Below are 12,393 nucleotides of genomic sequence, written 5' to 3' on the forward strand. Positions count from 1 at the left end.
AGCCCCACTAACACCCGCCCCATTTTGCAGGTCCCTTGATTGACGACACCTGGTTCCTCGTCATCATCTCATCCTGTGTTGCTGCTACGCTTCTCGGCATCATCCTGGCCATTGCCTTCCTCAAATACAGAGAGTAAGTGTCCATGCGGTGGTGTTATTATCATTGCAACTGTGAGGGTGTTATAGTGGATATGAGGAGATTATTTATTTATTGTTACTATTGCCATTGTTATTTATATTGTGAGGGTGTTGTGGTGAATACGAGTCGCTAGTGAAGAGAACGAAACTTAACCCCTTCAGTACTGGGACGCATTTTATTGATATTAGGAAGGATCTATGGAGGTCAGAAGAGTAATGGCCACAGTCTTTACTATTTTAATCCCACATAAGTTTCTGAGGCTGTATAAAATCACCAAATAATAAGCAGAATGAAAATAAAAACGCGTCATGGTACTGGAAAGGTTGAAATAGATCCTCCATACACAGTGACATTATTATTATCATTATTATTATTATTATTATTATTATTATTATTATTATTATTATTATTACTGAAAGTGTTAGTAAGGAGGAAGAGGAGGAGGAGGAGAAGGAATGGGTAATGGTGAGGGCGGTGGTGGAGACGTCACCCTCGTATCACCACAATCTGGTTCCTCCCTCACTCCTTCTCCTTCTCCTCCTCCTCCTCCTCCTCCTCTTCTTTCTGCACCTCCCTCCCTCCTGCTCGTAGAAAGGTATGATTGATAGTTCCATTAATTCAATAAGTCACCATTAACAAAGTCCCTCCCTCGACATAATTCTAATGTTGTCATTGGCGCTGCATACATCACGTGATAGTGCAAAGAAAACGGGACTGCGCCACTTACAGCTTCGAACCCTCCCTCTCCAGGCGGCCCAGGAATCACGCCCATTTTACGGATCTTAATTGCGTGCGCCATTTGCGTGTATCGTAATCGCCCGCGCCGCATTATCTGCCTCCCAAAGTGTCGGCTGGGAACGTTTTATCTTAATACAATAATAATTTAACAGGCGATTTAGCGTGTTTTCTCTCTCTCTCTCTCTCTCTCTCTCTCTCTCTCTCTCTCTCTCTCTCTCTCTCTCTGTGTTTTTGCTCTCATTTTTATCAGTGTTCGTATTCATATAACCAATGTTGCATATAGGGAATGCTCTCTCTCTCTCTCTCTCTCTCTCTCTCTCTCTCTCTCTCTCTCTCTCTCTCTCTCATCCATATTTTCGTTTCCTACCTTATTATTACTTTTGATATTCTCTCTCTCTCTCTCTCTCTCTCTCTCTCTCTCTCTCTCTCTCTCTCTCTCTCTCTCTCTCTTTGTCTGTCTTCCATATCGTCGTTTCCTATCTTTCTATTACTATTACTATTACTATTATCATCTTAACAGCGTCCTCAATTTAGCCACGGACACTCAGGTTGCCTTCACCCCTTCAATTCATCATACCTATGCAACAGTTCGCCTTTTTTTTTCCCTTCTAAACACATCCAGTAGGGACGAAAAAAGGAAAACAACACACGTCAGATTACCTCCCTCGTCTTCCACTCCCCATAACCCGACACTCCACCTCATTAACGCAGAGAGAGAGAGAGAGAGAGAGAGAGAGAGAGAGAGAGAGAGAGAGAGAGACATACACACGCGCAATTATAGAATCCAAAATAAGAAGAGAAGAATGACAGTAAACATCCAAACATCACCTTTCGTACTCTTTTTTCTCTCTTCCTCTTCGATTTTAGGGAGGGAAGGGGAAAGAAGGGAAGGGGAAGGGACATTGGTAGTAAGAGAGAGAGAGAGATGAATGGGGGGGCATTCCTTTCTCCATCAGTGGGCGATTGACGGACTGCCTCTAGCGTGTCCCCAAGATAGCGATCTGAACACCACCCTGACGACGACGCTTCATTAGTCTCGAAACTGATAAGTGGTGGTGTTGGGCCTCCACGAACCCGGCAAGGTGGGGCGAGGCGAAGCGGGGTGAGGCGGGGCGGGGTTAGACGGGGAGAAGGATGCGGAGGGAAGGAAGGACAAGGCGGCAGTGAGGGCCATATTCTTCGACACTAATGCGCATCACCTCACTACATTTTAGAACACTTTACTGGAAGGCACACCGGTTTTTGAAGATGTTTCTACTGTTCTAGTGAGAGATTAACACTAATTTTGCATTACTGATAGGTGAAACAATCTTTGAAAATAGACGTGGTGAGAGCAATGAGTGAGTTGGGAGCTGGGAGAGAGAAAACGCGAATGGGAAAGATGGAGAGAGAAAACGGAGAAGGAAGGAAGAGCGAGGGTCTGGAGGGTAGAGGTGAGGAGGTGGTGAGGTGAGGTGGAGTGGGTGGGGGTTAGGGAGGGCAGGAGGAACGTGGTGGGTAAGAGATAAGACCTGCTCCTTAATTAACCACCGCCGCTCCGCACAGGTATAATGAGGTAAGTAATGGTGAGGCACAAGGAATGTTCGTGACAGATTGCGACGCTGGCCAACTTACTCCGCGATCCATTAGTGAGTTTTATCAGCAGGACTTGTTACCTTTAATTTATCGTTTTCATTGGTTATTATTCATTTATCCTGCAGTTTTTTTACGTTATATTCACTGTTTCCACGTTCTCTTCACGATGAGTAAGAAGCTCTATCAGGTCTATTATTATTTACTTTATTTTCGTAAGCTATTCTTTTCATTATTTATTCACACTTGGCTCGTATATTCACTGATAAGATTCTATCAGACCAGTTTCCGCATTTATATATACAGGTGCCTGAAGTGTACCTGCCTCGAAATTCTAATTAAGTATAGGTGCGATTTACGGTACACCTGCTGGACTGTGGACCGGTACAATTTGAACGGGCTGGTCACGGGTGTAGATACCGGCGAAAGAGAGAGAGATAGAGAGAGAGTAGGAGGTTCACTATGAGTCTTTACTGGCTTTACAGCGCATTAATTTCAAAAGGATAAACTCCACAAACACAGCAGCCTTATGTAAGATACGACTAATATGACTCTAAATAATAAGAAAAAAGGCTACACGCGACGCCTACACTGATAGCGCTGCGTGTGTATTGTATAAAAGAACATTAAGCAGTTCTGTAAAGCGTCGACACATTATCCCACTAACATACCAACAACAACCATCATCAATCATATATTAAACATTTAACTTTCCTCGCGTTCAACACATCAGATATCTTGACCAGAACAGGATTCTCTGCATAATATTAACAGCCGGAGTATCGCGTGTGTTGCAGCCCCAACATTAGGCTTTTAAGACGCCACGACAAGCACTTCTGACGACCGATGTACAAACGCAGGATGATTCATGAGCAATTAAAGCATTTAAGGGAGGATTTAGTGGCGGGACAAAATCGTCACTCGCTACAGCATTCAGTGATGTGTATGTGCCGTGGCCCGTACAGCGCACCCAGGCCCCGCCCACCACCTGCTGTCTGGATGTTGTAAGCATCAACAAGTGTACACTTTATATTCGCCACTTTACCTTCTTAATGGCTACAGATTTATGTTTAGCTAGATTGTGTTTCTAAAAGTCGGCCTTCGTGTGAAACTTTCAATATTCAAACGATACTTAGCAAAGTTTTGCAATCCAATCATTACATTGAAGGAATGGTACCTCAATACTCGTAAAATGTGCACGTGACATTTTAAGCCACGAAGACTTGAAATATTGCAGCTTACTAAAAGCCTCTTCTTAGTATTTATGAGGATCTGTCGGAGATCCGGATCACGGCGCGCCGCCCACATGGCACATGCTCCCTGATTTATTGGAGTTTTGTGAGCCGCGATCCAGAGCAGCTGATCCGCCCGATCCTCCTCAGCGGCTTGGTTGAAGCAGATCCACTAATATAATAATGAGCTTACTATAAATAACACTCAGAGAAGAAATCTTAAATAAATCAGAGTATGAAAGAAAACGGTGAAGGAAAGGGGATATTTTGGTAAGAATCGCCTGGCGGGGAAGGCGTGCAGGCTACAGCCGTGTTGTCACACTCACTTGAGCTGGTCGAGGCACATGGTTCGTGGTTAGTCCTGGCACACCGCTCACCGTTCACAGCTTCACGACACTAGTCACAGATGTTTGTCCAGTGCGGGACTGGCCATAACACTACAACTGTCTACGTAACTCTTCAATCCACAACGAGATCAAACGCCACCACCACCGACAGACAGCGGCACATGATCACACGCAGACGGCGCAGCTCACACAGATGCTATGCGTTCGATTCTTTGCAAACAATGTTCATGCACCTACCCTTGATGTTTTTCTTAAGGCCAAATTCAATCAAATATCAGTCTAGCAAATAATGATCAAGTATCTTATCGTAAAAACATTAATCTGTTTACCTACATCATGAATCCTGCAGTTATTAGCATCAAAACTAGTCACTGACACGACGTGATACGCAGTTTGAGTTCCCCTATATGTTTCGCGCGCATCTGTAAATGTAATTGATGCAAATTGATTGATTATGAAGAAAACATCACTGATAACTGAATAGCTAAAATGATACATGATATTACCAGAAGCAATGGCTTAGGAGTTATGTGACGGCCATCACAACCCTCGTTGATTCAGAGACTATTAACAAATGCCTTATTGACTCAGAGAATTTCGATTATCATTTTTGCTTGCGGTCCATCCGGCAAGAATGAAGTGCAGCTCTTAAAGATACTTATCATACGAGACTCTATTACTCCCCACAGCCTAACATTTATTTTCCATTAGCCCAACCAGTGGCACACAGCTGCGGCGCGCCGGATGTGTGGCTCAGGTGAGGGTTGGTTTTTATTTCTGCCATGGTATGCACATGTGTCTGACGCTGTCTCTGTTGTTGTTGCAGGGGGAAGCTGAAGCCGCTGAGTGACGTGGCGCTGGCCAAGAAGGAGAAGGCTCTTGGCCTGGAGCGTTGTGAGGCGGTGCTCTATCCTGCGCCCGCCATCACGCCCCTGCCCGTGCCCCAGATGGACGGGCGAGGCTCCAGAGCGTTGTGGGCGGGTATCAAGCCGCTGGAAGGCAACCACTACACCGTGGACCACTGCCAGCCCGTGGAGCAGAAGCCCGTGCGTCTTGATCTGCTGCCGCCCCACGACACCACCTACGACTACGCCGACTACAGCAGCGTCAACTACGCCAGCCCAGGCTACGCCACCCTCACCCCACGCCTTGACCACAGCCCGCGCCCTGCCCCTGCTGCCAGCTTCGAGAACGTGGGCTACGTGGGCGGAGATGAGGCAGGTGAGGGAGGGAGCGTGGGCCCCGACGGGTGCGTGGTGACTGCCCCGCGTGCCGCCCGCCTCCTGGGCTCCCCCCGCCTGGTGTCTGGTGACCCCGACCAGCACCACTACGAGATGGTGACGCCCTCGCCCCGCCGCCACAAGTCCCTGGAGAGGGGCGGCGGCCGCCACCCGCCAGTCATCAGTGGCCCCACCAGTCTGGGCGCCGCCCGCCTGCCTCCCCTCAATGGCCGCCCGTCTCCGCGCTATAACCTCACCGCCCTCGCCACTGGCGCCCACACCCTCACGCCCAAGGTAGAAAACTGTTCGCGGGCGGAACGGCGCCATGCCCATGTCTCGCTGGATCGTGCAGGCAGCACAAGCACCTCCCTCGCCCCGGCTTCGCCCACCGACCACATCTACGCCTCGCCCATCACCTCCCCCGTAATCTAAGACGGCGAGGATTCCCTCGAAACAGCTAGTCCAGCGGGGTGCGCCGGTCCCGGCGGTGGGCGTCGCCCTCCGACCTGCGGGAGGCACTGCCTCACAACACACTGAGTCCATAATACCAAAGCCTAGCTTTAAGGACACTATATTCTTGAGTCTTAATATTAGATAGCGGCAGAATGGCGATGTGGCGAGGCCGCCCTCCTCAGCCCGCCCCGGCGGAGGCCACAGAGTTTATTAGTGATCTCATTAGTCGCCAGCGTCCAGCCCTGCGTGGCTGGCGGCGAGTCTGTAGTGATTAAGTACATGGGACCTTCAGAGGTCATTGTTGTTGTCATCTTCACCTCTGTCCTCATTTTCTGCTTCATCAAGATCAGGAGACTGGTCTGTTGCTCCATGAAACTTCACCATTTCTGCAGTGCCATAACAGCTTCACACACACACACACACACACACACACACACACACACACACGAGGGACACAGGCAGCGCCACGGGACGCCTGTCTTATCCCTCCCGGTCCAAGTTCTCACAGCATCATTCCATGTATAACAATATTTATTGCCACGTGTATATGTAACAGAGCTTTACGTGTGTGTATATAAGATGTATGTGTGTATTCATCTTTCTTTACAAATATTTGTGCAATTCTATCTTCAATTAGATGTCTTAAAATCACCATTGAGTTTTATTCATATATTCCTTGCACGGTGAAAGAAGTATTGTGGAGGCAGGTTTGTGGCATATAATGTGCCGTACATCACCGACCCCCGCCCCTGTCGCCACCTGCAGGAGGCGTTTGTGCCGCCCACTCCTGAGGGCTGGGCTGGACAGCAGAATGGTCATTATTTTTTTATTGTGGGTTTTAATCCATGACAACACTATTGAAGGCAGCCTCCTGACGCCATGTCTGTAGAGTCAGACACTGCCATTTTTTTTACTATCAAAATAATCTGATAGTACTTTTTAGCATTCTATTCACTATGCTTATTTATACTTCTCTCTCTCTCTCTCTCTCTCTCTCTCTCTCTCTCTCTCTCTCTCTCTCTCTCTCTCTCTCATTAGCAATCAGATAATTTAATCTCGGGGGCTCACCCGGCTCAGCAGTACTAATGAGGGGTAAGGCTTTACCTCGTTGAGTCCTAACGCCGCTATGTAAAACAAGTATTATGTGCCTCACTCCCTGGTAACCTTCTACATTTACAGTAACGAGTGGCCCATTCTTGTCTTGCGTAAGATTTATTATGCTAATCATCCATACGGCCTTGAGTAAGTAAAGGAAGCAGTCGCTAGATGTCGCCTCAAATCGGAGCCCGCCAACAGGAACTACGCGTTATTACTCTCTCTCTCTCTCTCTCTCTCTCTCTCTCTCTCTCTCTCTCTCTCTCTCTCAAATAGGACAAAGGAAGAATGGTTTGTTTTTAAAGGAGACAAGAGAAACCAGAACGTTTTTCCTTAAAAATAGTTTTCACGGGAAACTATAGGAAAAAATATATCTATCCATTTTCTGTCTTATTTCAACATAGACTATAATAAATAAGAAATTATCCCATACCTCAGCGTTAGTTATTCTTAAAGCTGAAAAAGAGAGAGGTAAGGAAAAGGTGGACTGAAGAAAGAACCGTTTGACATATATGGAGTACTTTTTGGTTTACGATAGAAATAATTATCTAAACAGTAACAAGAAATGTATAAATGGAGGCAACTCAAGGGGCTACTAAAGACTCTGTGCAGACGTGCAATGAAAGCATGTTGGAGTGGGACAGGAAGATGTCCATCAATCAATCAGCCTGCTTGAACGTCGGCGTCCTCCTGTTTCCATGGTTACATAGAGAATATGATCCAAGTTGCCACAAAGGTTCGGAATGTGGTAGGAATACGTAACACTATTGAATTAATAGATACGTGTTACTACATTTCTCAATCACAGAGTAGCCTGGTTAAATATACACGGCATTTGAAGACTTAAACCCATGACGCGTTTCATATTCATCCTGGTGACTATTTGGTGATTTTATACAGCTTCAGGAACTCATATGGGGGATTAAAATAGTGAGGACTGGCCATTAAACTTCTGACCTCCATAGATCCTTTCTAATGTCAAAAAATGGTCTAATCGTACACAAATCTCAAGGTAAAAATGTGTCCCAGTACTGAAGGGGTTAAGAAGTTCACTAGCGTTCAATATCACAAGAAGGAAAGTCATGGAAGTTTATAGAATCCCGGAGGTGTCTGAGGCTGTGCGCTGCGGTACTGTCACTTATAGTAATGCTGTGTTGACACTTGTGAGCTGCGGGCCCGTGGTGCTCACATTGTGGTGCTGCACGTCTCAACACCAACACACTCTGAGCAAGGTTGTGTGATCACCTTTGGTCTCTTGGCATGGAAAAGCCTCAGATATTAGTGTACGCGGAGAAGAGCCTAAACTACAGTGCCTTCGACGTGAAATGGGTGCCGAGGTCCGCTAAGGTGGTGGCCCTGGGAAGTCACCCACGAGGGACTGGGGCGCTGCAGGTGAGATTAAATGCCTTGTGGTCACTTATAATAGAACTTTCTCCCCAATATTACGATACGAAGTGATACTGAAATACTATTATTTTTTTTCATCTGAGAGCTAGGTTATGTTAGGTTAGGTGTAGAATCATTCACTTCATTAATTTCATTGCTTATCCCTTCGCCGTGTACATCACAATTTTAAAAAAGTGTCATATTTTACAGATAAATGAACGAGTAGTGTCTGTAAATTAGGTTGCTTTCGTAATCTCCTCCCACCAAGATAAACCCGACAACCAACCTAACCTGAGAGTTTGCTCGGAAACAGTAGACAATCAATATTATGGGACTTTTTTACTAGTGATCTAGCTCAACAGTTATCTTAGGAAGCAGTTATGAGACTTGTTATCTGGGCAGGTGTACGAGCTGAATGATGGCAAACTGGAGCTGGTACATGATGTGGAGCGGTCCAAGGCTCTCAAGTGTGGTAAGGACACCCACTCACACTCTGCTTAACCTCTTCAGTACTAGGATGCATTTTTAGGTTTACTTTGCTTACTATCTGGTGATTTCATACAACTTCAGAAACTTATGTGGGGATTAAAATAGTGAAGACTGTAGTCATTAATCTTCTGACTTCCATAGACCTTTGCTAATGTCAATAAAATGGTCTAAATCATACACAAATCTTAAGGTAAAGATGTGTACCAGTACTGAAGAGGTTAATATTTTTCTCATGAATTAATATTATATAGAAAGAAGTTTATATTCCATCACTATTTGACATGCCCATAATACTTTCTGATATTTAATTTATGAGATTATGTATACCTCTCCATATCTGAAAATAATGATTGCCCCACTTCACCACAGGAACATTTGGTGCGTCCACCCTGGAGGAGCGACATCTTTGTGCGGGAGACTTTGATGGCAAGATGGAAATCACGGACCTGCAGAATCCATCATTGCCAATATACTCTGTCCAGGCACACAGTCAGATTGTAAACACTATTGCTGGAGTAGGAGGACTCAACATTGGCAAGGGTATTATGGTGCATTGATTGTATTTTTCTTTTTAACATAAACATATCCATACCTTCAAATGCTAATCTTATGCTCTCTTCTCTTTCCTCTATATGATTGCATTTGACTCATTTGCCATATCCTTTTGCCCTTTTTTTATTGAATTCCTTTAAACCTATTGATCCATTCCTACTTTCTCAAGCTTGGTCCCACACAGCTGGCACATCATGCCATTCCACATGTTGTTTCCTCTTAATTCCCAACTCTTCATTTAGATCACATTGAGGTGCTTTCACTTGCACCCAGTCTGAGAAAAGTGAATATTTTGTGATACATACACATCAAAATGAATAAATAGAAACATTAACATGAATCAAGAAGAATTGAAACATGGATAGTCCTCTTATCCACATATTCTGTATTCTCTGATGGAAACACTACAGAAATAGAAATCAAAACTTGTCAACTAGATACTAGAATATAAACTGCAAATTAACAGCACCAGTAGGAGTATATTTGCACAGACCACATTTGTCCACAGGTGCCCCAGAGATTGCTACCGGGAGTCGGGACGGACTGGTCAAGGTGTGGGACCCCAGGCAGAAAGACCGACCTGTCATCACAATCGAGCCACAAGAAGGAGAGCAGGGACGTGATTGCTGGAGTGTGGCTTTTGGGGATGCTCACAGTGCCGAGGAGCGAACACTGTGTGCCGGCTTTGATAATGGAGACCTCAAGATGTTCGACCTGCGCACCATGGCCATCCGCTGGGAGACAAACCTTCAGAACGGTGTCTGTTCCATTGAGTTTGACCGCAAAGATGTTGAAATGAATAAGCTCCTTGCCACAACACTCGAATCCAAGTTCCATGTCTTTGATTTGCGGACATTCCACCCAGAGAAGGGTTTTGCACGCCTATCTGACCAAGGCCATAAGTCAACTGTGTGGTGTGGAAGACACTTACCACAAAACAGGGAAGTTTTTGCCACCACTGGAGGCAATGGTTCTGTGATGCTATGGAAGTACTCTTATCCCGAGTCACGGGTTAAGAAGCTCAGTGACGGCTCTACAGAGGGTGTGGCAGGGAAGGTTGTGCCTCTACAAAATGCCACACTTGCCACTCAGCCCATCACAAGTTTCTCCTGGAGTCCTGATAAAACAGGACTCAGTGTTTGCTCAGGGCTTGATCAAGCCATCAGGGTTGTTATTGTTACTAAGCTTAATGTGTTGTAGACCCAATCACTGAGTTACAGCAGATTGTTCCCTCCACACTGCTTTGTGGCTTGTATTTCCCCTCCAAATAGTATATACATAAATGTGACTGATTATGCTCAAGGCAAAGTTAGCAGAAAATACATACTTATAATAAGATGACACTGTCTGTCTGAATCGCTGTGATATAAAAGTATTCCCATGTTCTGTTGTCTGGTGGTTACTGTTTATAGATGTATCCACCATTGTCACCATTCCTCCATCCTTAAACCTTCCATCTGATGAAACTCATGGTCCACTGCAAACCTGAGTTACTGTATGTATGGATATGTTTATTATGAGTATGTTGCATCACCAATGAACTGTTCATGTGCATGTATTAATGCTAAAATGCTGATAGACATATTTGAAATATAGTACTTGCTGTTGTAAAATTTACTTTCAGATTACAAGGTGATGAATCATCAAATTCTGTGTATTGATTTCAAGTTTTAAGGTGAATTTATGAAAATTTTGATTACAAATAACATATCCATTCTTGATGAGACATCTTTCAGTATTAGACTTGAACTCTGCACTTCTCATACAAGCTGTAGACCTGTTGAGTGAAGATTATATTTTTGTATCAAAACAAAATGCAGAGCTGCAGTGCATCTTATCCACTTAGCAATGCCTTGAAAAATGGTCATCTAATAGAAATAGAAGTGCTGATTATGCGAGTGCCAGCCACCCACACCAGCAAGAGGCACCATAGGATTAGAGCTAGCTTGTACAACACTGGATTGTCTGACTGTCCACTATGTAGGAGAGATAGGAAGGGTAAACAAGTGATTGGCTAAATTGGGAAGTTCCTTTGAACACATTAAACAAATTTGTTATTATGGAGATTATTTTTTGTGCAGGAAGATAGTGCAGTAGTAAGACTTAGAAGTGTACAGAGATTCAGGGAACTGTTGCCTTTATTAATGTTTAAGAAATTCAAATGGGAATTTGTCATACATATAACTTAGGTGAGGGCTGTGATGCTGGATAGTAATTAAAAACAAACCATGGGGGAGTATGGCACCAACAGCCACAAGTTAAAATGGATGATGGTTGGCAGGACGTGAACAACAGACCAGAGGCCTCGGCACTGAACTAAAGGAGATTATGGGAGTTACTACTAAGTGGACTAGCTTGGTGATGAGATCAAGGAGATTGATCTGTATACACATGATAAAGAGAATGACAAAAAAATAAAATAAAATAAAAAATCTTGGCCAGGTAATGTTTTTTAGATAAAAACAAGAAAATCAGAAGCAGTTTTGAAAGCTGCCATTGAGTGAAGGCCTGCACATACAAGTATGTAAAGAGCACTTTATAATTATGATGATTTTGCTTTCTGTCAAATTTCAGCATCAGTATTATCTAGTGCCAAGATGAGAGACATCACTTTAAGCTCAATGGTCTGTTTTACAAAGTGGATGTGGAATAAGAGATGTCAAGCATCACCATTTCTCACTGAAAAGTGTGTCACACCATTTCACAAGTGCTGAGACAAATGGCATTATCATGAGAAATTTGTGCTGAATCTATTTTTTCAATTAATGAATTCCATTTGCATTTTACTTGTATAAAGTTATTTTTGCAGTTTAACAGACTAACAGGTATTAATATCTGTAGTTGTACTGTTTCCATTACAACTATTATAGAAGCTTAATATACTGTAAATATGCACATGTTCATCATTACTTGTTTACAATGTATTTGCTTATTTAGAATGATATTACCTTTCAGCTGGTGCTAAGTAATACATACCTGGGAATCTCCTCTGTGTTTTTATTTCCACAATGAGACCAGGTGTTACTAGCCAAGAATCTGATACTCCACTTTCTAATCAATCTTGACGATTATGTGCAATGATTGGTACTTTTCAGTACACATGAGCAAAATGTCAAACTAGCTGCTCAGTTCATCTACTGCACAATACTATTCTTATGAGGTGTTCACAA

The 12,393-nt window shown here is 44.0% G+C and overlaps 2 protein-coding genes across 2 annotated transcripts in view; both read left to right on the forward strand.

Moving 5' to 3' along the window:
• Positions 1 to 6,352, forward strand: part of LOC123508240 — a 131,472-nt gene extending 125,120 nt beyond the window's left edge. The window contains exons 5-6 of the mRNA XM_045261796.1: positions 31 to 133; positions 4,855 to 6,352. Coding sequence (XP_045117731.1) covers positions 31 to 133; positions 4,855 to 5,680 — 929 coding nt within the window. The 3' untranslated portion in view covers positions 5,681 to 6,352. The remainder of the gene's footprint in view (positions 1 to 30; positions 134 to 4,854) is intronic.
• A 1,527-nt stretch (positions 6,353 to 7,879) lies between these two features.
• On the forward strand, positions 7,880 to 12,210 carry LOC123508213 (dynein axonemal assembly factor 10-like). Its single transcript, XM_045261750.1, has 4 exons — positions 7,880 to 8,188; positions 8,585 to 8,654; positions 9,041 to 9,211; positions 9,732 to 12,210. Exons 1-4 carry the CDS (start codon positions 8,057 to 8,059, stop codon positions 10,421 to 10,423), a joined length of 1,065 nt encoding a protein of 354 aa, XP_045117685.1. The 5' UTR covers positions 7,880 to 8,056; the 3' UTR covers positions 10,424 to 12,210.
• Positions 12,211 to 12,393: the final 183 nt, after the last annotated feature.

Source organism: Portunus trituberculatus, chromosome 24 (assembly GCF_017591435.1).
Source record: "Portunus trituberculatus isolate SZX2019 chromosome 24, ASM1759143v1, whole genome shotgun sequence".
NCBI lineage: Eukaryota > Metazoa > Arthropoda > Malacostraca > Decapoda > Portunidae > Portunus > Portunus trituberculatus.